General features: G+C 42.5%; 1 protein-coding gene across 23 annotated transcripts in view; it reads right to left on the reverse strand.

Moving 5' to 3' along the window:
* The window catches only part of LOC121574320 (calcium-activated potassium channel subunit alpha-1), a 251,192-nt gene that overhangs the window by 21,844 nt on the left and 203,255 nt on the right, over positions 1-26,093 (reverse strand). For 18 of the 23 annotated variants that reach the window (XM_041887001.2, XM_041886997.2, XM_041886964.2 and 15 more), the window contains 5 exons: positions 15,197-15,290; positions 5,969-6,092; positions 4,641-4,865; positions 3,631-3,823; positions 423-536 (listed from right to left, as the gene is read on the reverse strand). In XM_041887001.2, coding sequence (XP_041742935.1) covers positions 423-536; positions 3,631-3,823; positions 4,641-4,865; positions 5,969-6,092; positions 15,197-15,290 — 750 coding nt within the window. Of the gene's footprint in view, positions 1-422; positions 537-3,630; positions 3,824-4,640; positions 4,866-5,968; positions 6,096-15,196; positions 15,291-20,284; positions 20,363-20,887; positions 20,921-26,093 lie in introns of all 23 variants that reach the window. The other 5 variants (XM_041886943.2, XM_041886984.2, XM_041886969.2 and 2 more) reach the window with 3 other exon arrangements.

Here is a 26,093-nt window from a genome sequence, read left to right on the forward strand (position 1 = left end):
GACAACAAATGCTCAGTTTTGTATCTAAATCCATCAAATCTCAGCCAAAGTCACTAATCGTTAATCTTTATCATCAACATATCGCTAGAATTAGTCATCACAGCCATAGAAAATAAAGAGTTCGGCCAACTACCGTCCACATTGGCATCAAACATTCCACAACAAAAACATTCAAACCTGCATTCTAACCAGAACGCAAATGAATGTCCAACAAACTGTTGGAGCCAACATGGCGGTTCTGAAGATTCTAAATCTCTAAGTGAGTTGGCCAAACTCTGTGTACAATGTAACAATATTTTCCCAACAGGCAAATGACATCACAACAACCAGAAAGTGGTTGAAATGACATCATTATGACATCGTTTCGACGTGTTTTGCCCGCTGGGATCTATCAGTAGTAAATGGTCTGTTGTGTGTCTCACCTAGTTCAGTGATGATGGGGATGTTGACGCCGGTGGTGACGGAGGCCTGGCGTACTAAACCATGTACTGGACTGCTGTCTGGAGATGACCGGTCCATTCCAGGAGGCGTGAAACCTACATAGAGCACACAGAAGGATACACACAAAACCATTGAAACTAACAGCAAGAGCTAGATACACACAAAACAAGATGTACTGAAACCTACATCAAACAGAAAGAGTTTAATTTATACACAGACTGACACAAAACCATGAGCTATTATATTGTTGAAACCTATGGCACAGAGAAACAACAATACAGATGGATACAAGTCCATGAGATGTAATATTACAGCACAGAGAGAAACACAAAACCCTGATATATCATTTCACAAATCATATACCTCAGGTTCGGTGATTGAGAAGGTTATATGTAATTTTGTCAAAAAAACTAAACTATAATCAAAAAAATAACTATAAAACATAAAAATGAAAAAGTATGTTGATCGATCATACACAGTCAGTGTCTGTCAAATGTCACTATAACTTAGTAACACTAGACTATTCAGTAAAAGCTGCTGGGATTACTGACTGAGATGGGCTCTTTGTATTGTTCAGAAGTGCAGATTGAATGATGCGTAGACAGGGATGGGGAAAATGAAGCAGGCGCTTCCTAAAAATGTCAACATGGATATTGTGCTTTTAGGGGTCAGCTGAGAGACATATTTAGCATTCTCATCCTTCCATAAACCTGCCTGCCTTCCATACATTTTATATGTGCTTCATTTTGTTACCATAAAATTGGCGAAGTGGATCCTGAAAACCTTTTATCAGGAACATTCTCGACCATGAAATACAAGAGGCGAGTGATGGGTATGAATTCACATGACTTCACATTTTTGCATTTCCTCAACGCCTTAAATCAGTAATGCTTGATACATAATGCATGGCCTGTGTTGTGACATCCATCATTTAGTGCTGACTGAAGCAAAACGCCACCTCATAGTTCTACAGCACAGCAGCGACAAAACATAATGGGAATATATTCAGGTCACAAAGTTTTAAAAGGATTGCAAATGCTAGACATTGGAGAGTAGTTGGAGGATGGAGGGGGGGTTGTCATTTTCTGGCAGGAACCTGAGGGGCTGCTTTACAGTACAGAATAGATCTTCTCACCCTCCTCACCCCCCACACTACAGAGGACACACCAACAGTTCAGCATTCATCACAAACTAGAGGCTAAACTGAATAATCCACACTCTTGTTACACCAATTACTGAAACTGGGGATAGGCAAGGTTTGTAGCAGTCAGAGACTGGAAGCTCACTCACGAGTATGCTTCATTTTGTTAATATCTATAAAATATGACATTTATATCTCCAGAGAACCACAACTGGGTTTTAAATATTGACTCTAAAAAAACATTATTCTTACATGATCACAGTATACAAGAAGTCAAGTATACAGTATCCAATTGTGAAAGTACTAACAATGGATAAAGTGAATACATCTGAAAATGAGATTTTCCAACAGAGAGGGCAACATGTCAAAATCAGTTGGGCTGCAAATGACCAAAAGTTAGATGGAGAAAAGTGGAGAGTTCTACACAGATCATTGATTCATTATAATGGTTTGACTGCATTTGGCACGCAATCCTCTAGACTTCTAATACTTACAAACAAGAGGGAAATAGATTTACAGCTTCCATACCATACAGTAGCAAATGCAAGGGTGTGTGTGCGTGCGGGCTACAGACCCCCCACCTCCACCCCTCTCTGCCCCCAGGCACAACTTAGCTCTGCGGTCTACAGACTACATCGTACCGTAGACCGCAGCCATGTGAATGTCTCCCTAGTAATACAACTCTTGACTTATTCATGTACACCTTCTTGCTTTAAATTTCACACCTCACATCTGAACAGGATATTCTCTGGGAGGAAGGAATCCGCAAAGCAATACACTATGATATAGTACACCTGCACGTGTGTGCATGTGCACTCTTAAACTGAAACATTTATCAGTGGAATGGATACAGATGATATAAGACAAACTCATTGATAACAATAGGCTTCATCAATCGACCACTGTGATAGGCCATTGGTTCCCAACCTTTTTTGGTCACTGTACCACCAACTTAATTTTGCTCTGCCCGGAGCACCCCTGGAGCACCCCTGGAGCACCCCTGGAGCACCCCCTCGTGCATTTTTACGAGTAAGCCTATGGTCTCAGGAGTCTTATCAAGTACCCCCCTGTGGATAAGCCAAGTACCACCAGGGGTCCTTGTTCCCCTGGTTGGGAACCACTGGTGTAGGCCCTCCATGTCTGTGAATACTGCTCCCATGAGTAACAGAGACCTCCGATTTAGTCTGCTCATTGTGACGACAGCACATCACTCACTCAGACCAGGAGAAATAACTGCATTGACATTCTCCTAAATCATGTGAAAGTGCTTGGCACATTTTCTTTGAAGTTAGTTGGTCCATCTATGCATAAGATTCAGTCTCTCCAGGATTTTCTGATCGCAAAATGTTTTTCCTTCTCAACAATTCCCCTCCTATTATGCGATGGTTTGCAAAGTTGACCAATCACTGCGCTACTACCGCATAAAACAGTCACTGCACTAAAAAAAGAGGGCTCGCAATTTTAACCAATCACCGCACTTTTACAAGATAAAACAGTTCAGTGAAGCCAGTGAATACACTTTTTCACAATCAGCACATTTTCATGACAAATTGGGATAGAATTATTGCAAATCGCCATACAAAATGTCAGAATTGAAGCAGCAAAATCAAGCATTTCTTCCCACAAGTATGACAATAAATGCTGCAGGATCCTGGAGGGACTGATTAATAGATGAATGGAGGAGGTACAGGGTGGACTGTCATGAAGAACAGCTGAAGAAGGCTGTCTGGTGATTAGTACTGGCTGGTTAAATATGATGAGACCTGATGGGACATGAGGCTTATCTGTTTGTCTGAACGCATCAACAATCTGTTCCACTCAGTCTGCCAGACATAGATACAGTAACAACAGTGATGTGGTTTCACATCATTCAAGGATATTATTTAGGAGGTTGAACACCACTTTCCATTTTATTTACCATGTTTATATACCATGCTGAAAAAAGGTACTGATTTAAGTGGTAAAATTATCCTCTCCCTTCTCTCTTACCCTCTCCTCTACCCTGCAGCCAGAACAGTATTGTATCTTGTAGGCCAGTCAGTCCTTACCTTGGGAGTTAGCCTGCAAGAGCCCGATGCTGTCGTCAAACTGCATAGACTTGATGTTGAGCGACGCCAGAATGCATTCCTTATCCTGCAGCGAGGCGTCGTCGATATTGTTCTGATTGGCCGACAGTATCACGCACATGTCGCAGAGGTTGATGTTGACAGCCCTTAAATCTGCACGACTTAATGGCGTACCCTTCAGGCGCGGTGAAGAAAAGAGACGGACAGAGAGAGAGAAGAGAGAGAAGGGGGAGAGAAAAACTAATTAGAGACTAAGTGAGGGGTGCTTTGGGAGATTAGATAACAAGTATTGTAGTTTTAGCGGCAGTGACATTCAGCTGATCTAACTGGGCACTGGGGAATCAGAGACGTGGACTAATCTAAAGGGTAGTGGGCGCTGAAGGCTAACAGCCTTGGTTTCTTAGGGCTCTCTGATACTCAGTCAAGGCAGAAGTAACAAGCTCTAAAGCAGGCAGCCATGCCAGAGTTTCACATCTGAAATGGCCAAGAAAGGGCAGCTGCAGTGCATTTAAAACTCTGTATGAATAGGCAGGATTCACTGCTTTGAATTGATGGAAGATTGAATTCAGGACCGGTTGTGGAATTGACAAGAACAGCCACAACAACACCAACTAACAACCACAACAAATCACAAATAAATCTACAAAGGATATACTATAACACTAATTAATGCTATACTGCTATTACTGATATTACTGCTTTATCACTGCTCACAGTCATTTTACCCTTCACCTTAGATTGTTTCCATTCGGACAGTGCGAGGCAACAAAGGGAAGAGATCTCATAAGTCAACTGAGAAAATACAAGTCAACTGTCTCAAAATAACAACGGTACAGCTGGGTTTTCGTATTGAATCCTGGAGCGTTATTAGACTGGTCTACTCACAGAGAGTACTGATATTGATGACATTCTATAGTATGGTACTGTAAGTTCATTATGTTGTCAGTTGTATAACTTTGGCTTGTAACCGTACATATTACAGTGGTACTCACAGGTAGTATGGAGACCTTGGGGAAGTTGTGTAGAGTTTCCCACTCTCTCCTCAGGTACTCCAGCGAGCCCACAAACACTATGGGCTTCAGCTCGTGATAATGGAAGTTGCTGGCTCTCAAAGGCATCACCAAGTTTCGCAGCCCCACTAGAGCGGACGTGACATCTCCAAATATACAGACCACTACATGGCCGCTCAACACCGTCATGGATGCCTCACTCCGGGTCTGAGTAGGGAGAGAGAGAGAGAGAGGGGAGAGAGGGGGAGAGAGAAAGAGTGAGAGGAGGGAGAGAGACATGGAGACAGAGAGAGAATATTGGGGTGCGTGAGAGCGAGAGAGAATAATGGGGCGAGAGAGAGGGAATGAGAGCGAGAAAGAAAGAAAGAAAGAAAGAAAGAAAGAAAGAAAGAAAGAAAGAAAGAAAGAAAGAAAGAAAGAAAGAAAGAAAGAGGACAAACACATAGCAGTCAGAAAACAGAGAGAGGCAGAGTGCAGTCCCACCCTTTGAGGTGTTAGACTCAAGGTAAACCCAGCACAGTTCAATGCAGTTGATACACTACATGGTCAAGGAGTAAGGTGTATAAAACTGCTTTTCAAAGCCATGCTTGTGGTGGTTTTATACTATGACCCAGTACATAGAAAACAGTCGACTCACCTTGTAACAACAGAGAGGCATTGAGAGAAATGTGGATATACATTATTAGTATGTGGTTGTTACTGTTATGCGAGGGAAACTGTTTCTTTAGAGCCTACCGTACCTCAACAATACTTCATTTTTGGCCCAATAGGTGCAAATAATGTCCAACTCCATTAGAATAGTTATCATACTACACAGCTAAAAACAGTGTAAACATGTACATGATTGGAAAAAGTGTAAGATCATCAAACTGTACAACTGAAAATCATCTTCGGAGTCACACGTACTGTAGGACAACACCTACCATATCTGTTGATGGGTAGGTACTGTATCCCTGCACAGGATGTTAATAACTGTGGTTAAACTCAGTTAACTCTACAGTAGGGTTGTCATGATACCAGTATCACAATACTATGATCCTCGATTATCCATGGCAAAAAGGAAAACACAAGGCAGTCTAAACTCTTCAAAAACCTGCTTTTGGTCAAATATTGTGTTCTATAGCTTGGAAAAGAAACAAATGTAACTGTGGGTGACAACATAAGGCTGTTAGTTTTTTTGTTCTCAACATCAGGACGGTTTTCCTCAAGAAATTAAGTCTGCTTCATGTTTTGTTTGCTTGCCATGCTACTTCCGAGTATCGCGATACTGGTGTCATGACAACACTACAGGGAGACAGAAAACCACTCACCAGGATGACCTTCTCAATCTCTTTAGACGGGCACCAGTGGAACATTCCCGTGGAGTCATACTGCTTCACATTCATGTCCATGTTCTCGATCTGCTCGTTCCCAGGGATTAGTAGAGGGTCATGCCTGCTGAGGGTACACAACACAACAGTATGAGCTCACCATGGTTACAGTTGATGGTATTTGGTTTATATGTGTTGTATTATTACCTAGGTTTGGTTGAAACCTAAAACCACCACTCACTATCACTTTTCTGCACTAACCCAAGATGACACAGCTACCCAGTCATCAGAGTTGCTGAGGGATATTGGTAGCAGCATTGGGGAGAGAGCAAGGGCTGAGTTTCCACTGTGTCACTTGCTGAGCGATTAACCAACATTTCTGATATTTTTTGTTTTTTAAACAACTAATTGACACATCGGTTCAATTATTTGAATTCCATTTCGTTCCGTTTTTTTCTGTGAGCTCTATGCGCACATTGCAGTTTCTCTAGAGATTAATCAGATCCAGCCTGAACTGTGCAATGTAGTAGGGAGTTGTAGTTTCCATCAGGCCAATATTCTAGATAGTTTAACGCATAAAACATGGTAATTAACTACAATGACCATAATCCATTGTGAATCTGGTCTGTGTTCTTTTACACCTGATACGGAAAATACGGAAGAATGCTCTATTGTGAGGGGATATAGAGAGCAGCTGTTGCTTCACGGGGTATCTCTACCTGAAAACACATGATCTATGTGATTGATAGTTGGTATTCAGCAGTATGTCTTATCTACTTTGAAGAACTACAAAATTGTGATTTTGTCAGACAGCATAGGCAGCAGCTCTATAGAGATGAGATGATGACAACGGAAATATTTTATTGAAGTAAAGTAACGTGACTAAATGATGGTTAATAAGTGCTAAGCAGTCATGGGCAGTCACTACCATCATGGGACTTTTATTAATTGGTTTATTCTGTAATAATCGAAAAACAGTTATTTTTTAATTATCGAACCGAAACCGACCTCAAAAAGCACAAATCGCTCAGCATTAGTCACCGCTGACAAAGATGACAAAGGTATTAGAATGGAGCGTCAATTACCGGCTTTTAGCTCCGTCCTGCTCGCTCACGACGCAGCGCTACCAACAGTAAAAGCTCTAACAGGACCGCACTTTAAATATTTCAGGAATTTGCCCAATCACATTTTGCGTTCCCAACTGAAGGCCATGAATGATTCATCAGCAGCGTGTCACCTCCAAACTGGCTGATGCACAGTGACAGGCCACTGAGTTTATCAGGTGTAACGTTAACACTGACCATGGAAGAGTGGGGGGGTCCCGTCACTCTGGTAATATTGGTTCAGCTGTGTCACTAGAGTGGCGCAGTGGTCTAAGGCACTGCATCGCAGTGCTAACTGTGCCACTAGAGATCCTGGTTCGAATCCAGGCTCTGTCGCCGCCGGCCGCGACCGGGAGACTCATGGGCGGCGCACAATTGGCCCAGCGTCGTCCAGGGTAGGGGAGGGAATGGCCGGCAGGGATGTAGCTCAGTTGATAGAGCATGGCGTTTGCAACGCCAGGGTTGTGGGTTCGATTCCCACGGGGGGCCAGTATAAAAAAAATATGTATTCACTAACTGTAAGTCGCTCTGGATAAGAGCGTCTGCTAAATGACTAAAATGTAAAATGTAAATGTAAATGTTTGTACTCATTCTACAAGACATGATCTGGGATGTCCTCTGAAAGGGTTTCCAATACAGACAATTGGCGAGCGAAGCTCCTTCTCTGAATGCGATATCGCGGGCTCATTCTGACTGAATATAAAAGGAAGGATTTTGAATTGGTGTGTAGGCATTTTTATTCTATCCCGGCACCAACACACCTGATTCAACTAAGCAATGGCTTGGTGACCTAGGCTGCTTACAGTAATTAAATCAGCCGTGTTAGTGCTGTGATAGAACAAAAATGTGCACCCCATGGGGGTCCCCGAGGACTGGATTGAGAAACACTGGGTCAGAGAGTGTAGCTTTGAGCTGATAGCCAGGGGCCAGACTACAAAGGCTTCTGTCTGTCTAGTGTCTACCATGTGGCTACAGGGAAATAGCTCTCTCTCTGTCAGTATCACCTCAAAAACCCTTACATGTTCACAAAGCCATCGTCTGCAAAGCACACAAGAACAAGTTAGAACACTAAGGATGTCCTGAAAATGCTAAAATTAATATTAACTCTATATTTACAAAACAGGCAAATAATGCCTATGTCTTACAGTATATCTGGGCCGTTCCACCAATTGAGTACCTTTTGGGTATTGTAACTTGGTAAAAAATATATATACAGTGAGGGAAAAAAGTATTTGATCCCCTGCTGATTTTGTACGTTTTGCCCACTGACAAAGACATGATCAGTCTATAATTTTAATGGTAGGTTTATTTGAATAGTGAGAGACAGAATAACAACAAAAGAATCCAGAAAAACGCATGTCAAAAATGTTATAAATTGATTTGCATTTTAATGAGAGGAAATAAGTATTTGACCCCTCTGCAAAACATGACTTAATACTTGGTGGCAAAACCCTTGTTGGCAATCACAGAGGTCAGACGTTTCTTGTAGTTGGCCACCAGGTTTGCACACATCTCAGGAGGGATTTTGTCCCACTCCTCTTTGCAGATCTTCTCCGTCATTAAGGTTGAGGCTGACGTTTGGCAACTTGAACCTTCAGCTCCCTCCACAGATTTTCTATGGGATTAAGGTCTGGAGACTGGCTAGGCCACTCCAGGACCTTAATGTGCTTCTTCTTGAGCCACTCCTTTGTTGCCTTGGCCGTGTGTTTTGGGTCATTGTCATGCTGGAATACCCATCCACGACCCATTTTCAATGCCCTGGCTGAGGGAAGGAGGTTCTCACCCAAGATTTGACGGTACATGGCCCCGTCCATCGTCCCTTTGATGCGGTGAAGTTGTCCTGTCCCCTTAGCAGAAAAACACCCCCAAAGCATAATGTTTCCACCTCCATGTTTGGCGGTGGGGATGGTGTTCTTGGGGTCATAGGCAGCATTCCTCCTCCTCCAAACACGGCGAGTTGAGTTGATGCTCATCTGAACACTTTCACCCAGTTCTCCTCTGAATCATTCAGATGTTCATTGGCAAACTTCAGACGGGCCTGTATATGTGCTTTCTTGAGCAGGGGGACCTTGCGGGCGCTGCAGGATTTCAGTCCATCACGGCGTAGTGTGTTACCAATTGTTTTCTTGTTGACTATGGTCCCAGCTGCCTTGAGATCATTGACAAGATCCTCCCGTGTAGTTCTGGGCTGATTCCTCGCCGTTCTCATGATCATTGCAACTCCACGAGGTGAGCTCTTGCATGGAGCCCCAGGCCGAGGGAGATTGACAGTTATTTTGTGTTTCTTCCATTTGCGAATAATCGCACCAACTGTTGTCACCTTCTCACCAAGCTGCTTGGTGATGGTCTTGTAACCCATTCCAGCCTTGTGTAGGTCTACAATCTTGTCCCTGACATCCTTGGAGAGCTCTTTGGTCTTGGCCATGGTGGAGAGTTTGGAATCTGATTGATTGATTGATTGCTTCTGTGGACAGGTGTATTTTATACAGGTAACAAACTGAGATTAGGAGCACTCCCTTTAAGAGTGCTCCTAATCTCAGCTCGTTACCTGTATAAAAGACACCTGGGAGCCAGAAGTCTTTCTGATTGAGAGGGGGTCAAATACTTATTTCCCTCATTAAAATGCAAATCAATTTATAACATTTTTGACATGCGTTTTTCTGGATTTTTTTGTTGTTATTCTGTCTCTCACTGTTCAAATAAACCTACCATTAAAATTATAGACTGATCATTTCTTTGTCAGTGGGCAAACGTACAAAATCAGCAGGGGATCAAATACTTTTTTCCCCTCACTGTATATATTTCACCTAATTTTAACATTCTGTCATGAAGAGCACATGTTCAACTTAATAAAATCTGCTCAGTTTTCCACCACAAAACACCAGACAATTGCACAATTAAATAATAATAATACATAATAATCTTTCAAAGCTACAAAATAACTAGGGCTTCATAATGATGGTGAAAACTTGGAGAAATGTTTGTGTTAAGTGGGTTAAAATCTTCCTAGAAGTCACAGAGGGTGCATGAAGGGACATGTCAAAATGCTGAATTTTGGCACTTAAGCAAGTTTTTACTTATATTAAAAATCTGATTTATTGAATTTTATATGTGGTCTATATTAAAGGGCATTCATTTAATATAACATGCTTTTAAAATGAAATGTTGGTGCACAATTTCTACTTAAAATATCAAAAGAGACGCAAAAAGCACTCTTTATGAGGGTGACATTGGCATAAAGTGTGAGAAAACATCACGGGACATACAGCACATTTCCTCAATCAAACTCTCTCTGTTCATTCCATTGCAAGAAATATCACATGAAAGATGTGTCAATTAGTCTCTCTCTCTCTCTCTCTCTCTCTCTCTCTCACTCTCTCTCTCTCTCTCACTCTCTCTCTCTCTCTCTCTCACTCTCTCTCACTCTCTCTCTCACTCTCTCTCTCACACTCTCACACACTCTCACACTATGACAACATTTAGTGCTTTTACACCCAGGCTGAATATTTCATTCTGAGCCGCATGTTGCACCACTCACTCTCCATGAGCCCCTGTCACTTCAATCTGGGCACGTGGGGGCTGACTGGTGCAGGCAGGCAGGCAGGCACCTCCTCCTCCTCCACTGCCAAAGACAGCTATCTTTCACACAACTGTCAGCGGTGTGACTGCCTGCCTGTCTTCCTGTTTGTCAAGAGCCCTGTAACCCTTCTCTTGCCTCGCTTCCCTTCCTCTCCCTTCTTCTCATCTCCCTCCTCTCCTATTTCCTCTCGTCCTTTCCTCTGCACTCTTTTTCTCCCCTCCTCCTCCCCTCTACTCTCCTCTCTCCTCTACTCTCTCTCCTCTACCCTAGAACCAACCAGGGTGAACTGGACGGTAGCAGGCATGACATTTGCGTCAGCCACACCACGCCAGGAGATATACGCGTGGCGAACGTGTGTCCTGACTGTACCCCAATTAGACGCGTCTCGTGACCCATCAAAAGGGTCTGTGAGAATGGTGTTATTTCCTGTCCAGGAGCACGGTTGGCGAGGAATGCGTGCAACGCCGAACACAGCTCGTTAGCTCAATGACACTTCTGATTGGCTGATTGGGAAATTACTTTATATTTGCACAGGCTGAGCTGGCCCCCAGACTAACATTTTCAGATATCAGATATCTATCCAGTGCTGTGTTGGCTTTCCCTGTCGGGGGTAACTGTCCTTCTTGTACTGTATCAGCTTACAGTAAAGTGTGTGTGTTAGCTTAAGATGCTATGGATATTATACTGTATCTTACAATACAAAAACATTTTGTAGAACATTCATATTAAATTGGCTAGATAATGACCAGTGTAAATGTACTGTACATTGCAACATACAGTGTCCTCCGTAATTATTGGGACAGTGAAGCATTTTTTATTATTTTGGATCTATACTCCAAACGTTTGGATTTGAAATCAAACAATCCTGAATGAATCTTGAATAATGATGAGTGAGAAAGTTAGAGGCATAAATATCATACCCCCCAAAAAATGCTAACCTCCCCTGTTATTATAATAGTGAGAGGTTAGCATGTCTTAGGGGTATGATATGCATCTGTAACTTTCTCACTCATCATTATTCACGATTCATTCAGGATTATCCGTAATCATGGTAGCATCCACATTAATTTAGAAGTGTTTAGAAACATACTCTATTCTTATTTACAATAAATGTGACACTTCATTATTTACCATTAATTTATATTGGGAACAAAATAATCTGGAACACAACCAAAACAAACAGCAAATGAAATGCATCCAACAAATTTGTAGAGTCACAAGCTTGATGTAGTCATTGCGTGCTATGAATATGGGACCAAATACTCAACTTTTTACTACTTTAATACACATAAGTGAATTTGTCCCAATACTTTTGGTCTTAAAAAATGGGGGGACTATTTACAAAAAGTGCTGTAGTTTCTAAACGGTTCACCTGATATGGATTTAAATACCCTCAAATGAAAGCTGACAATCTGCAATTTAACCTCATAGTCATTGTTTTATTTAAAATCGAACTTTTGGAGTATAGAGCCAAAAGAATAAAAAATGCTTCACTGTCCCAATAATTACGGAGGGCACCGTATTTGCATTTAACTGCCTTCTCTAAAGAAAAGGCCTAACTGTACAGTAGCCTAGGCAATGAGAGACAGCCCCTATCAGAAGAGAAATTGCCCTCTCCCTCTCTCCCTCAGTGTATATTTCTAAACAGAGTTGAGTTATTCCACTGCATCATTCGGCAGTCGCTAGCTTGGGATGTGTGCTCCCCCAATCCCTCTCCAGCAGGCTATGAAGGCAGCCTCTCGCTTTGAAAATTCTACCCATCATGCAAACTGACAAAGGCATGATTTTCAAAAACCCACAGCCAATCTGTTGATCATTATTTATTTACAAAGGCCTTCAGGCAGCAAGTCCTGTAAAAACCAGACTAGATATGGTATACGCTCTCTCGCTCTCTCGCTAGCTCGCTCTCTTTGCTGCGTTTTTTCCCCTCCTTGCTTGTAGAGTAAAGTGTCCCTAAGGCTACCTCAAACAATCACTTTTCATTGCGCATAAAATCCAACTTGTAAAGCTTATTTAATATATATGGTATCATATATATATTGACAGGCATTGGGGGGGATGCTGTGGTCGGCGCTGGGTAATCTGATGTTTTGCTGAGGGCTATGACTTGAAAAAGCCTACACCTAGAACAGAGGACCTGTCATCCACAGCACCCAAGAGCCAGCAGAATACAGAAGCAGCCCTAAAGCAGAGACAACTTTGACACCGCTTTGAAGCGTTTTTTAAAACCAAGTAAATAACTCCCAAGAATTATTATCACTGCAAGATCAAAGTGGAGATGCATATATTACATGGCAAACAGGGACCATCTCCTCAGCAGAGGAGAGAACGAGAGAAAAAAAAGGTTTATTGCTTTAAGTTAGGAAACAAAAACTAAGCAGCCATATAAACTAGCAGTTAGCTGGAAGCGTGCCAATTTCTCTCTCTTTTGTATCAGTTTCCTCTTTTTAAATCCCCTAAGGTCGATGTCCGCTCCCCCGCTGAAATCTAATTAGCATTAAAAAAAAAATCCCCATCGAAATCTGTCAGTTTAAGCGAGAGATATTGCCCTTCTGCATCTGCGGTGAAAGGTGGCAGAGCTAGAGCGGTGTTTACCAGACCATGAGACATCATGAAAATCGGTCTTCTCATGAAAACGTCTGTAGCGTCCGAACGGTTTGGCCTACAGACTACTATGACCCCTCTATGGAAATACGAGACTCTCACGAACACGTTAATTTTTTGCTCTAGGACGCCCACAAGCCTCACAAGGCTAGTCTGAATGTAGCCAGGTACCAGTTTAAAAAATGAATGTAGATAGTTTAGTGCTTAAAATTACTTGTCAAATAATTACTTTTGTGGTTCCTGATCTTTCTTCTTATATATCTCTCAGATCATTCTTTAAAATTTTTGGGGGACTATCTGTTCATCCATGTATGAATCTGTTATTCAATGTGTTTCTATGGGCTAACAGCAGTAAGGCCAAATTTAATGTTTTATCAAATATTTTTGTAAATATTTTTTTGGGGATATACCTTAAGGGGTCCTAAAACTCCAAATCAAATAGCTAAATGATCCTTGCTATGACCATCTTAAAACAATTCCATATGTTAGCTTAGTAGAACCACCCCGTGGACAAGTAGTACCTACAATAAATCAAAGGACTTATTTTGGATGCTGTTCAAAGGTGCCCTAATGGGACCTCTTCCACACAAAGCACACTAAAGGAATCGATTTAGCTTTGCAGAGAACATACAGTACACAGAAAACTATCCTATTAACTAAAAGACAATGTTTAAATGAACAGCACCACCCTTTCTACCAATTGACACAAAGATATGAGAAAATGAGTTACTTTTGTGAGAAGAAATTTGCAAACATAATTATAGAATCTTTCATTATTTTTTTCATAATAGTTTAAGAATCTCTTGTGAGTGAAAGATAGTTCTGAAACAGTCATTTGATCGAGAAAAGCACATACATTTTACTGTATCCCTATGTATGCTTTCATAGTACTTTTTATAAAATTTTAAGAGATGTTTTTTAAAGATCGAATGCTATATGATGCCTTAAATATATGCTCTTCAACTCCAAACATTTTGTGACTTGCATGACAAAAATACACAGCACCATTAGGAGATGTCTATTGTATATTTATAAAATACACAGCACCATTAGGAGATGTCTATTGTATATTTATAAGACAGGGCCCCAACAATCACTAATTTAAAAGGGAGTGGAACTATGCTGTGTCCCTGTTCTCTCCCATCTTCACCACTGTGCTTCCACCATGCCACCCCGATTGGACAGCCTCCCCTCTCTCTCGCTCGGCATTTTCACGCTGTCCCATTCCTACTGCTGTCTCTCTCTTCCCGCACAAAAAACGAAACCCTTTTATCTTTCAAAATCAATTAACTGCAGTTTAATTCCAGAGGACAGGATAAAAGGAAGGTAATATTGCAAATTCATTTTTGATTGCAATGATACATCTCGCATATGGCCTTAAGTAGCAGAAACAGTGGTCGCAGGGGTTCCCACAATAGATCCCACTGCCCCGGGGCAGAGGAACCACGGGGAGGACTCTGATTGGTTGCTGGTGTCGTTAGTGCCAGCGTTGTTTAAGGACTACATGTGGACGGGACTGGAGGGGGGTTGGAGGGGGGTGAAGGGGTGACAGATGACACTTTAAAGCCAGAGGATTTGTTTTTCAAACAGTTCCTCCTCCTCTCACAGACTCTGTCTTTCATGACAGAAATATTCCAGCTCTGTCATTACCCACTGTCTGACAGCATGCCAGCCCAGCTGTCCTCTCCTTTTCTCACTCTCACTTTCTTCCCCCTCTCCTCTCTCACTCATTCGCTCGGCTCCCCTCCTTCTCCAACCATCCCACCACCACCACCATCTACCCGTCTCTCCTTCTCCCACTCCTCACTCTGACTTTCTTACTCTCCTTCTTATTCGTTCCCCCCTTCCACCATCCATCCATCTCTTTCTTTCTCTCTCCTTCCTCCCACCCTCACACTTCCTCTCTATCTTTCTGTTTGAAGCATCAAATCAATGTCTTACCTCATCATTTTGGGCGAGTTGTTGGGTGAGTTTCGCATGCCTCCATTCCGCTGCTTTTTTTTGGGCGACAGAGTTGACGGGTGCTCATCTTCAACTGCAAACACATGCAAAGAGTGTCAGGCTATGGACAGACGGGGAGGTTAATGTGAGCTGGAACTGACACGTCAAAGAACACCAAAGCCAACACTCAATCAATCAACCATAGCAAAATAAACTCAACACCAACAACAAAAAACTCATACAAAAATAACAATATGTCAGAGTCAGAGAGAAGACCGTCAGAAAGAGAACACATTAGTTAGTAGCGGACAAAGGTACATTTGAGAAAGGCAGGAGAAAAAAACACGAAGAGAAATACCACCTAGTAAGACCTGACAAATTTGCCATCGGCTCACTCCACCAAAGCCCACCCCCTTTGGTTCTGTTCCTCTGGACTAGGTTCTATACAGTAGGAGTGGATCACTTTATATCCAGTATGTCTTTAGATCCAGTGGCAATCTTTAGATCCAGTCTAGTCTGTGTGTGGTTGGACCAATAGCAGTCTGCATCAGTGTGACAATACTTTCCTAGGCCAGCCAATACGGGCCATGTGACTAGGACAGACTGTTATTGTCAGTAGGCCAAGGTGGACAAAAGCAATGACAGAGCTAGAGAGATAAAGACACACAGAGAGAGAGAGAGAGAGAGAGAGAGAGAGAGAGAGAGAGAGAGAGAGAGAGAGAGAGAGAGAGAGAGAGAGAGAGAGGATGATTCTGTGCAATTTGGTTGTTTTGAATGGATGACTAATGTGGCAGACCCCCCACCCCATCATTCCAGCTCTAGATATGGATAGGGTTTCAAAATTCAAGTAACTTTCCCCAAATTCCCAGGTTTTCCAGAAATCCAATTTTGGGAAAGTTACCGCAATTTTCCAACCCTAGCTACGAAGCACAATGGCTCTTCTACAGGTCTAAGCTCCATGCCACGCACACTCAGCCAATCAGGACTGCACGAGCATCCCAGAGTAGCCAATCACATGCCCAACCAGCCCTCCAAACAGGAAAGGATTGAGTAGCCTAGCATTAGCCTAGCATTAGCCTAACATTACAGTAACTAGAACTTTAAAATAACAGAAATATCTGAGAAAATTACTGGCCTTGCAAACACTCAGTAATCTAGGATGTATGCATTATTATGAATATAACACGTTTTAAAGATACTTAAGGAACAAACTTGCTGAGCATCACAAAAAAAATTAACAAATATCTATAACTTTTTAAAATAATTATTTCTCTCCGGGCCACTGTACTAAAGTCAGACAGCACAGTGAAGTTTTAGATTAGCTTGATCTGATAGAAGTTTATTTTCCTCTCAGCTACTCCTCACTCTGCAGGAGATTAAAACTTTTCTCCCAACCCAGACAGACAGAAGACTAAGAGAAAAATACAGCTAGAGAGAAATCCAGGCCCACTACTCTAAAGACGTTCAGTTTAGCTAACACCAGTCTGATCTTTTTTTACCATCTGTCTGTGAGTTCCAAGGGCTTTAAGAGTCAGACACCCAGGCACTCTTCTTATCCACTCTGCATTCTCCACAGCACACAAATGCCAAAGCCACTGTCACTTCAAACCCTGTATTAGTGCTTTGGTTAGAAATCAATACCACAGCATGATATTAATGCAAATCAATGTTGCGTTGCTGCAAGCGCTGAATGCGCCGAGCACATTTCATTTCTGTCTGAGCATCCCTTCTAGACTGTCACCTAATTGCACTAATAAAATATATAAATGTGACTTTGCCTCCTAAGAAAATGCCATTCTCTGACATTTCCGCTTCGCAAATGTAGCGTCCTGAGTAGCTAATATTACAAGAAAGCGCTTCCACTTTACAAATGCATCTCTCTCTAGTCTAATCCACTTTGTGAAAATATCACAGAATAAAATATTACTTCCCTTCATTGATTGGCTTATTGTTCTATATTAGTGGATACATCCAGGCTCATATCTCTGGGCCTAGCCAGTTTCATGTCCTTGGCCTTGTGATAGATCAGTTATGTTAAAAACGAGTGTGATTGAAGCACAACAACGAAACTCAGATAATCAACAATGAAACAACATGTTCTGCACTGCATCATGGGGATCACAGCTTGTGTGTGACTGTTACTGTAGCATTGACATTACAGTACTTTGAAAACTAAACTGCTATCTACACAAATCTCTCTGAGACTGATATAGCAGACTGTTGTTGGCTCAATGATCAGGTTAGCGATTTCCCTATCACCACATCACTTAAATATAATAACAAATAAATCAAAACTACCCAAACTTCACAGGGCATTTATAAAAATGCAATAAAACAGTAACACATTGTATAAATTCCTCTATTTGCAGGTGGACTAAGGACTACATGTGTTCTATCACTACGCCAGGTACCAATAACCCTTCAAAGTCATCCACTAGTCCTATTACATAGCAGCCACACACACAGCACTGCGTGTTGCATTAGTGAGCGTATGAGAACTGCCTTCATGCAAAGCAGCAGCAGTGGCGCCGGCGGTGGTGGTATTTACAACTAGCAGCAGCATCTAGTAGCAGCTCAGTGAAACCCGCATGCAGGCAGGCGACGGACGCAGGGTGACAGTACAGGACAGTACAGGGTGTTAGGGACTGACAGGGACTGATGCATCCTGGTAAGGGGGTCAACCTACAGAACCTGCTGCTGTGGCCGTGCAGAGATGCGTTACTGGGGTGGTAACAGTATTTCACCGGCAGGCTGCGGGCCCGGTTCAGCCTGCTCTGTTCGGCCAGGACCCTGCCAGCCGTGTCCCCCCTGCCGGGGCCTGAGATACTGACGCGGAACCCCCTGTGGGGCCCAAGACCCAGCCCCACCCCCGGAAGAAGCAGGCTTCCTTTACGGTTATTAACGAGGGGTACGGCGGTGGCCTCTCCCTGGGGGGCCGGGGGGTTCTGGTGGAGGGAGGGGCGAGGCGGTGCTTGGGGATGCATGGCATTAGAGGTGATGGTGGAGGAGGGCGAGGTGCAGTTGGAGGAGGAGGTGCAGTTGGCAATTTTAATCGATCGGTTTTGTAAAGATGATCTAACTTCATCCTTCACTGTCAAACAATGGAGAATAAACAGAGTGAAAAAAGAAAGGCTGGGGAGACAGATTCCTAGATAGATAGAATGACAATGGTATTTACTTTACTATCTTGTGCCGTAAAATATTAAATTGAATGCAGCTTGTGTGTTAAAAAAAGCTACATGTCATTATATTCAGCAGATATATACATTTTAGGATAAATGTTATGGATTACATTTCTGCTTATTTTTTTAAACATGTACAGTAAACATGCTAATACGCAGTTACAAACACTGACACAAAATAAATCCTTATTAAAACAATGTTCTATAAATTATTAATAATTTCCCCTGCATGTGAATGAATCACTAAATATTTTAAGGGGGAAAAGTTAATGTGAATTTCATTGTTGGACCATTTATTTCCCCCTTGAAGATGACTTGAGAAGGGCCTGTATGTGTGCCATGAAAGCAGCCATCATTTTTTCAGTAATTGACGATGACACCTCGGTTTTACTTAGCACCACTTAGGCACTTGGCATACGCTTAAAATAAAATGTTCAATATGACATTTGCTTTGCCATTCCTAATAAACATGAATTAATTAAAAGCTTTTTCTGCTTTTTTCTCCCTCTCTTTCCATTTAGCTACAAAGCGTGTTAGAACAAAGAAGTAACACAGCCTGTCTGAAAATAGTCAGGCCAAATTATTTCCCAAACCCCTCTACAGGCAAATGTAGGGGACAAATCCACAGAATACTGTCTTACGGTATTGGTAGATGGAAATGCACATTTAAAACCACAGTGGAATGATTTCTATTATAATTGTTCTCTGAACACACACAGAAGGGAGGAAAAGAAAAGAATGGAAAGCAAAAAAAAAGGATAGGAGACAACAAGGAAAAGAGGAGGGAAAGAGGAGGGAGAGGGAAAGAGGGGGGAGAGGGAAAGAGGAGGGAAAGAGGAGGGAGAGGAAAAGAGGAGGGAAAGAGGAGGGAGAGGGAAAGAGGGGGAGAGGGAAAGAGGAGGGAAAGAGGAGGGAGAGGAAAAGAGGAGGGAAAGAGGAGGGAGAGGAACAGAGGAGGGAAAGAGGAGGGAGAGGAAAAGAGGAGGGAAAGGAAAAGAGGAGGAAAAGAGGAGGGAAAGAGGTTTAAGAAAGGGAGGTAAACCAAATAGTTGGTCTTCAAAGTGGGGGAGCGCAGGGGAAGTGTTCTCTTGTCCTCCTGCTGGTTAGTCGGTTGGTAGAGTAGGTTGTTAGGTTGTTGTGTGTGTCGTGGCGTGTGTCGCGGTCATGGTCTTGGCCGGTCCCCCCCACCCCCCCAGGGCACTAAACAGAGGTTTATCCCAGCCGTCAGCTGCCTCCTTGATTTACGGAGCGCCACCGATAGCTCCTGGATTCATCTGGCCCTTGTCAAACACGCGCAGCATTAGAGCACGTTCACACACCCTGGCAGGTCCACTGTGCACTCAGAACAGCCCAGACGGCAACTGTCCCTACCAGAAATGCTAATCACAAGACGGGGACATCACGCATGCAAGCCCCCATCAGGGTCCTATGCAAATCACAGATAGGAAAAGACAGCAGAGAGAATACTGTTGAAGATATTGTTGTTTGTTTATTGTATCTGAGCTAAGTTTGATGTGTGTATTAATATTAGGCTTACCGGTGCTGGATAGTACATTGGTATCATAGTATTTTGTGGTATTTTTTGCTGTGTAACATTATGGACTATTATGGATTGCATTACTAGCATTTCTGTATTATTCATATTATTTTATAATATTGTTAACATTAATATTATCATTACAGTTATTTTGTTATGGAATCATACAGTACTTCTGTAGTTATGTCAAACACAGAAAGCAGTGTATTATACAGTAAGCATCTGAAATGGTTATTAAAAAACTGTATGAAAACTGGAAAAAATAATGTTATAACAAACAAACAGCATTGAACATTCACATTATCTATATGAAACAGGATAGAAAAGAGTACATTTGGTCAACGCTATACTTTATACTGAGAGATTTACCTAAATTGCAATCTGCTTTGAACCGAACGCAGGTCTCTTTTTGACTTCCCGTTTTCCCTGGTGCCGTAGCGCCCTCTGCTGCTCAACGCAGCACAATACAAACACAACCTTATTGGGCTGAACATAACGTCAAAGAACAATAGCATGGATCTTAAATAAATTACTACAAATATACTGTATGTTAAGTATATATATAAAGGACATATGTTATACAGTTAGGGAGGCATCTGTTTTGTACTGAATTAGCTAGGTCAATTAGTGAGAATATAGTGACGTTATCTATGCATTTCTGATGTAAGAAGGAAGGGGAGCTTATAAAATGACAGACATAAGATTAATTTACACATCATCATTGTGGACAAACTCTGTTATTAGTGTCAAGGGCCACTGCATCAATTCACATAATGTACAGCAGAGACTTTAAGATGGTAGCTTTGCGTTCTAGAACTAAACGTGGAGAACAAAAACCAAACCAAAACATTGTATTAATACTTGGGGGGGGTGATATGGCGAGGCGACTAGTACAGGTCTAAACATGAGGAGGGGTTTGGGTGGGGTTGGTCGCAGAAGCAAGGATGGGGAGGGACAGAGAAACACACTTACGTGATCTGACATATCCATTATACTTATATTTGGCTGAGGAGAAGTGCAAGAGACAAATGACAGATTACATGGAGGAAGAGAGTGGTGATGATCATGATGAGAGAGACGGAAAGACAGACCGAACTGAGAGAGACAGACAGACAGACAGACAGACAGACAGACATGACAAACATCATAGACAGACATCATCAACAGACATCACAGACAGACAGATCACAGGAAATAGAGATCAAATTATTTAAGATAAATGTAAAATGATGTAAAAATAAAATGGTTAGACAATAATGAATCAGAACTATTTTAAAACACATTGGTGATTGCGCAAAATGTGAGCTGAATGGAGAGAATAGTGCAAAATGGTAAAAGAGGAGGCGATGGATGGGGTGAAGGAGGTGAATGAGAGAGATGGACTGTATGACCACAGAGAGAGCGAGGTGAAACGGGAGGGAATAAAGCTGTGCTTCTGGAAAATGAAACAAAACTGTGGGACTGTGGGACGTTATCAAAATCCTGTTTTGTGGTTAGGAATCATTTTCAGATGAGCTCACCACTCCTAAAGTAGCTCAGCAATGTGCTGAAGTTTTTCCCCTTACATTGAAACTAATCCAATAATTGATAGATTATTTTTTTATTTTTAGCTATCATCAGGTGGGACTATCATGGAGCTATCAATAGTTTTTTTTAAAGAGTATTCAATTCAAAAATGATCCGGGGACAGTGGAGAGATAACGAACGACCCACAGAACGGAAGGATGAGCCCAGACTACAGACTGAACAGAACACACACCAAACCCAAACAGAAAGACAGTCACACACACGTCTACCCTCTCCCATACCTCCCAATAACACACACTGAGGAGGGACAAAGAAACACACACACCACGGACTGGACAGTAGCACCCCTAACACACCATAGTTAGTAAGTCATTCTGAGTTTGCCGTTTGAGCCGTTTTCTTTGTATGAAGTAAACAAGGGAGGCCTTTGGCCAAAGTAATGCACAATATATAGCAAATAGGGTTCTATTTGGGATGGAGTCAAAGGGAGAATCTCAATTGCATACTCATCGTATCCTCTCTCCTCGCCTCCTTCTCAAAACCAATTGGATGAGAAAGCCAGAGGTCCCTCCCCTCTGATCTTCTCCTCCAATGGGCTTTAAGAAGGAGGCGAGGAGAGAGGACATGAGGAGTATGCAATTGAGATTCTCCCATAGACTGTGAGCTAGCTAGCCTAGCCCTCCCTGCTCTGCTCTGCCCTGCTCTGTCTTCGACAGTGAAGGCCCAGGGCTGCCCTGTGACACACACCCTCAAACAGGGACGCTCGCTGGCCCTGGCATCTGTCGTTATCGATCTACCTGCTTCCGCAGAGGCGGCAGGCTAACCGGCTAGCGTCTGAGGGGTAGCGCGATGGAGGAGCGTGGAGGGCTGCGGAGGGGAGAGGGGGGATCCAAACTTGCCTGGTGGACAGGACCTGTCAGGGCAGGTTTCGGTGACGGACTAGCAGAGCCGGGGAAATAAAAATGCTAACATAATTTCCACGTCAGGCTGGATAAGGATCGCCTGCCGCTGAGACACACACGTACACCCATCTCCCTCTAAGTCAGACACAGACTAGCCACAGCCTTAAGTCTCTGGTTCACAGCAAACAGCCCAAGCCCCAACCCTCTGCCTCTGGCTCCAGGCCCAAACCACTTCTCCTGGTCCTAACTCTGCCCAGCCCTGCAGCCCCAACCCCCAGTCCCAGCTCCAACCCCCAGTCCCAGCTTTAGTCCAAACCCCTTCTCCTGACCCTAACCCTGCCCGAACCCAGCCTCCAGGCCGGAATCTTTGCCCCAGATGGTCCCCAGAAGCTGGGACAAACAACGCCCTGAGAGACCAAAAACAACGTGTCCCAAAGATGACTACAACTGACTACTTCCTAGCTGAATCACTGCTCTGACTTAGGAAGAAGCACACCCACTTTAGACTTATACACGGCTATAAGTTTCACGTCTTCTATTAGCCCGTCCATGTATATTTCAATTAGCAAACAACTCTGGATAATGTGTGGTCTAAATGTAACATGTTTCATAACATATGATGTGAAGTGCCTCGCAGATAGAGTAAATAAATAAGAAAATACTATTTAAGAAGAAACCAGTTGAAAATCAATTTCAGATGTGAATGAAGTCATCGTGGTCAGAGACGTCTTATCCACTCTGAAAGACAGAAAAAAAGGGGAAAATACAGAGAAAATCCAGTGATAGCGATCCCTAACCCATAAAGAGTTACCTGTCTAACGGAACACAGAGGGCGTTCTTTAATGGAAGCCTCCCCAACATAATCCAGGTAGAATCAGGAATTCCCCAAGGCAGCTGTCTAGGCCCCTTACTTTTTTCAATCTTTACTAATGACATGCCACTGGCCTTGAGGAAAGCCAGTGTGTCTATGTATGCGGATGACTCAACACTATACACGTCAGCTACTACAGCGAGTGAAATCACTGCAACATTTAACAAAGAGCTGCAGTTAGTTTCAGAACGAGTGGCAAAATAATAAGTTAGTCCTAAATATTTCAAAAACTAAAAGCATTGTATTTGGGACAAATCATTTACTAAACCCTAAACCTCAACTAAATCTTGTAATAAATAATGTGGAAAGCAAGTTGAGGTGACTAAACTGCTTGGAGTAACCCTGGATTGTAAACTGTCATGGTCAAAACATGTTGATACAACAGTAGCTAAGATGGGGAGAAGTCTGTCCATAATAAAGCGCTGCTCTGCCTTTTTAACAACACTATCAACAAGGCAGGTCCTACAGGCTCTAGTGTTGTCGCACCTGGACTACTGTTCAGTCTTGTGGTCAGAGAGGGACCTCGGAAAATTACAATTGGCTCAGAACAGGGCAGCACAGCTGGCCCTTTAAATGTACACAGAGAGCTAACATTAATAATATGCATGTAAATCTCTCATGGCTCAAAGTGGAGGAGAGATTGACTTCATCACTACTTGTTTTTCTAAGAAGTGTTGACATGCTGAATGCACCAAGGTGTCTGTTTAAACTACTAGCACACAGCTCAGACACCTATGCAACACCCACAAGACATGCCACCAAAGGTCTCTTCACAATCCCCAAGTGAACAGACTATGGTAGGCACACAGTACTACATAGAGCCATGGCTACATGGAACTCCATTCCACATCAGGTAACTGATGCAAGCAGTAGAATCAGATTTAAAAAACAGATAAAGACACCTTATGGAACAGCAGGGACTGTGAAGAGACACACAGGCACAGACACACATACACATCATAACATACACACACGTACACATGGATTTTGTATTGTAGATATGTGATAGTAGAGTAGTGACCTGAGGAAACACACTTAATGTGTTGTGAAAAGTATTATGATATGTAATGTCATGTAATATTTTAAATTGTATATAACTGCCTTAATGTTGCTGGACCACAGGAAGAGTAGCTGCTGCCTTGGCAGCAGCTAATGGGGATCCTTAATAAATACATATACTAAATACCATCCATGATATCAACATTATAGTTTTAACCATGTTTTGAGGCGATATATAGTGTTTGTTTACATTTACATTGTTTACAACTGTAGTAAAAAAATGCTTATATTTTGAGTTCTGCTTGGATAGGACAGTTGAACTAAGCTCATGAGGCATTTATATGTTTTATTCTTCAAGAATCAATGGGTACATATCATTAATTTATAAGTCCAGAAATGGATGTAGCAATTGCTGATTGCCCCTTTAAAGAGAACAAGAAAGATGTTGTCTTCCATGAAATCCTACGAGGGGCTGAGGGAGGAGAGAGATCAGTAACTACCCTAATAGCCAGTAATTGGTGCAGAGGGAGAGTAGCGGCCCACCAACCTACAAGAGGCAAAACCAAACTCATCATCAGCCGGTTGACACTAATCTAGTCAGAGCTCATTCACAGATGGTGGGAGAATGCTGAGGAGGAAATCACATGGGGCTGATTTCTCCCGTTTCCCCTCTATCCAATCACTGCTATTTCCCTTTCCCTCTATCCAAATCACTGCCATCTCTCTTTTCTCTCTATCCAATCACTGCTATTTCCCTTTCCCTTTACCACTGTCATCTCCTTTTCCCCTCTCTCCTCTGCCTGGGTCCTCTGATAGGTCCAGACAGCCCTAGAGGAGCAACAGAGGGCTTGTTCCCCATGCTTTTGAATGCAATGCTAACTGGTTCAATCTGTTTCCACTAGCATTGCTACAAGCTCCAAAAATGCTAGCCAGGAGATTCTGGATGATGCCAAATACCCAGCAAACAAATACAAAAATTGTTTGGATGAAACATAATCTAAAAATTAAAAAAAAGTGATCCCCTGGGTTCCTGATTACTGAGGAAGAGGAGAAAGTAATCTGATGGAACAAAGATCAAGTCTGGGAAAAGAGAGAGGGTGTTATTTATATTAATCCTGTGGAGTAGCTAGCTCCTTCTTTACAAGTCAATCCATATCTGTTGGCTGGTTGGGACTGGATGAGTATCATGGCTGAGGGTCATGATCTGAAGATAGCTGGAAAAGTATTTCCATAGGACTGGGTATAACTCAACACTCATCATATTCATTGTTTTCTTATTGGAAGATTAACCACTTTCCTATGATGAAGAGCGATACACAATCAACAACTACAGACCACAACACTCTGACAGTCATATTATCACATAGGTATCATGTAATAAGCCACGGTGAGAACGTTGAAGGGACACGTGGTGTAAAGCGTAAGTCATAGTCCACAGACGTTGAGACGCTATAGTCCGGGGTCCCACTGTGACATAGCTACATGACTCCGAGACCATCTGCGGGGGAGGCACAGCCCAAACGCGCACCTTCCCACAATTCCAAACCAACACGGCACTGGAACGCGTCATCTATTAATTTGAATGTGTTGACAGTTGGAGAAATTGCTTGAGCTGCGCTGAGAATTCAAAAAGTATGAAAGCCAACAGTCCAATATTCTAGAACACTGCTGTGCATACACGTACACGTTTTGGACTATGATAAACACTTAAGTCTGGCAATGAGACTGTAAACACTGAGAAACTTTAAAAGGTACAGTCAGCAAAATGACATCATCATACAAGGAAGGGTGTGATATTGTGAAGAGCCAATAAATCACCCTTTGCTAAGCCCCACCCCCCTGGTTATGGTTGCTACCTCGTTTTCAAATTGTCCCGGGA

This window comes from Coregonus clupeaformis, chromosome 1, assembly GCF_020615455.1.
Source record: "Coregonus clupeaformis isolate EN_2021a chromosome 1, ASM2061545v1, whole genome shotgun sequence".
In the NCBI taxonomy this organism is placed as follows: Eukaryota; Metazoa; Chordata; class Actinopteri; order Salmoniformes; family Salmonidae; genus Coregonus; species Coregonus clupeaformis.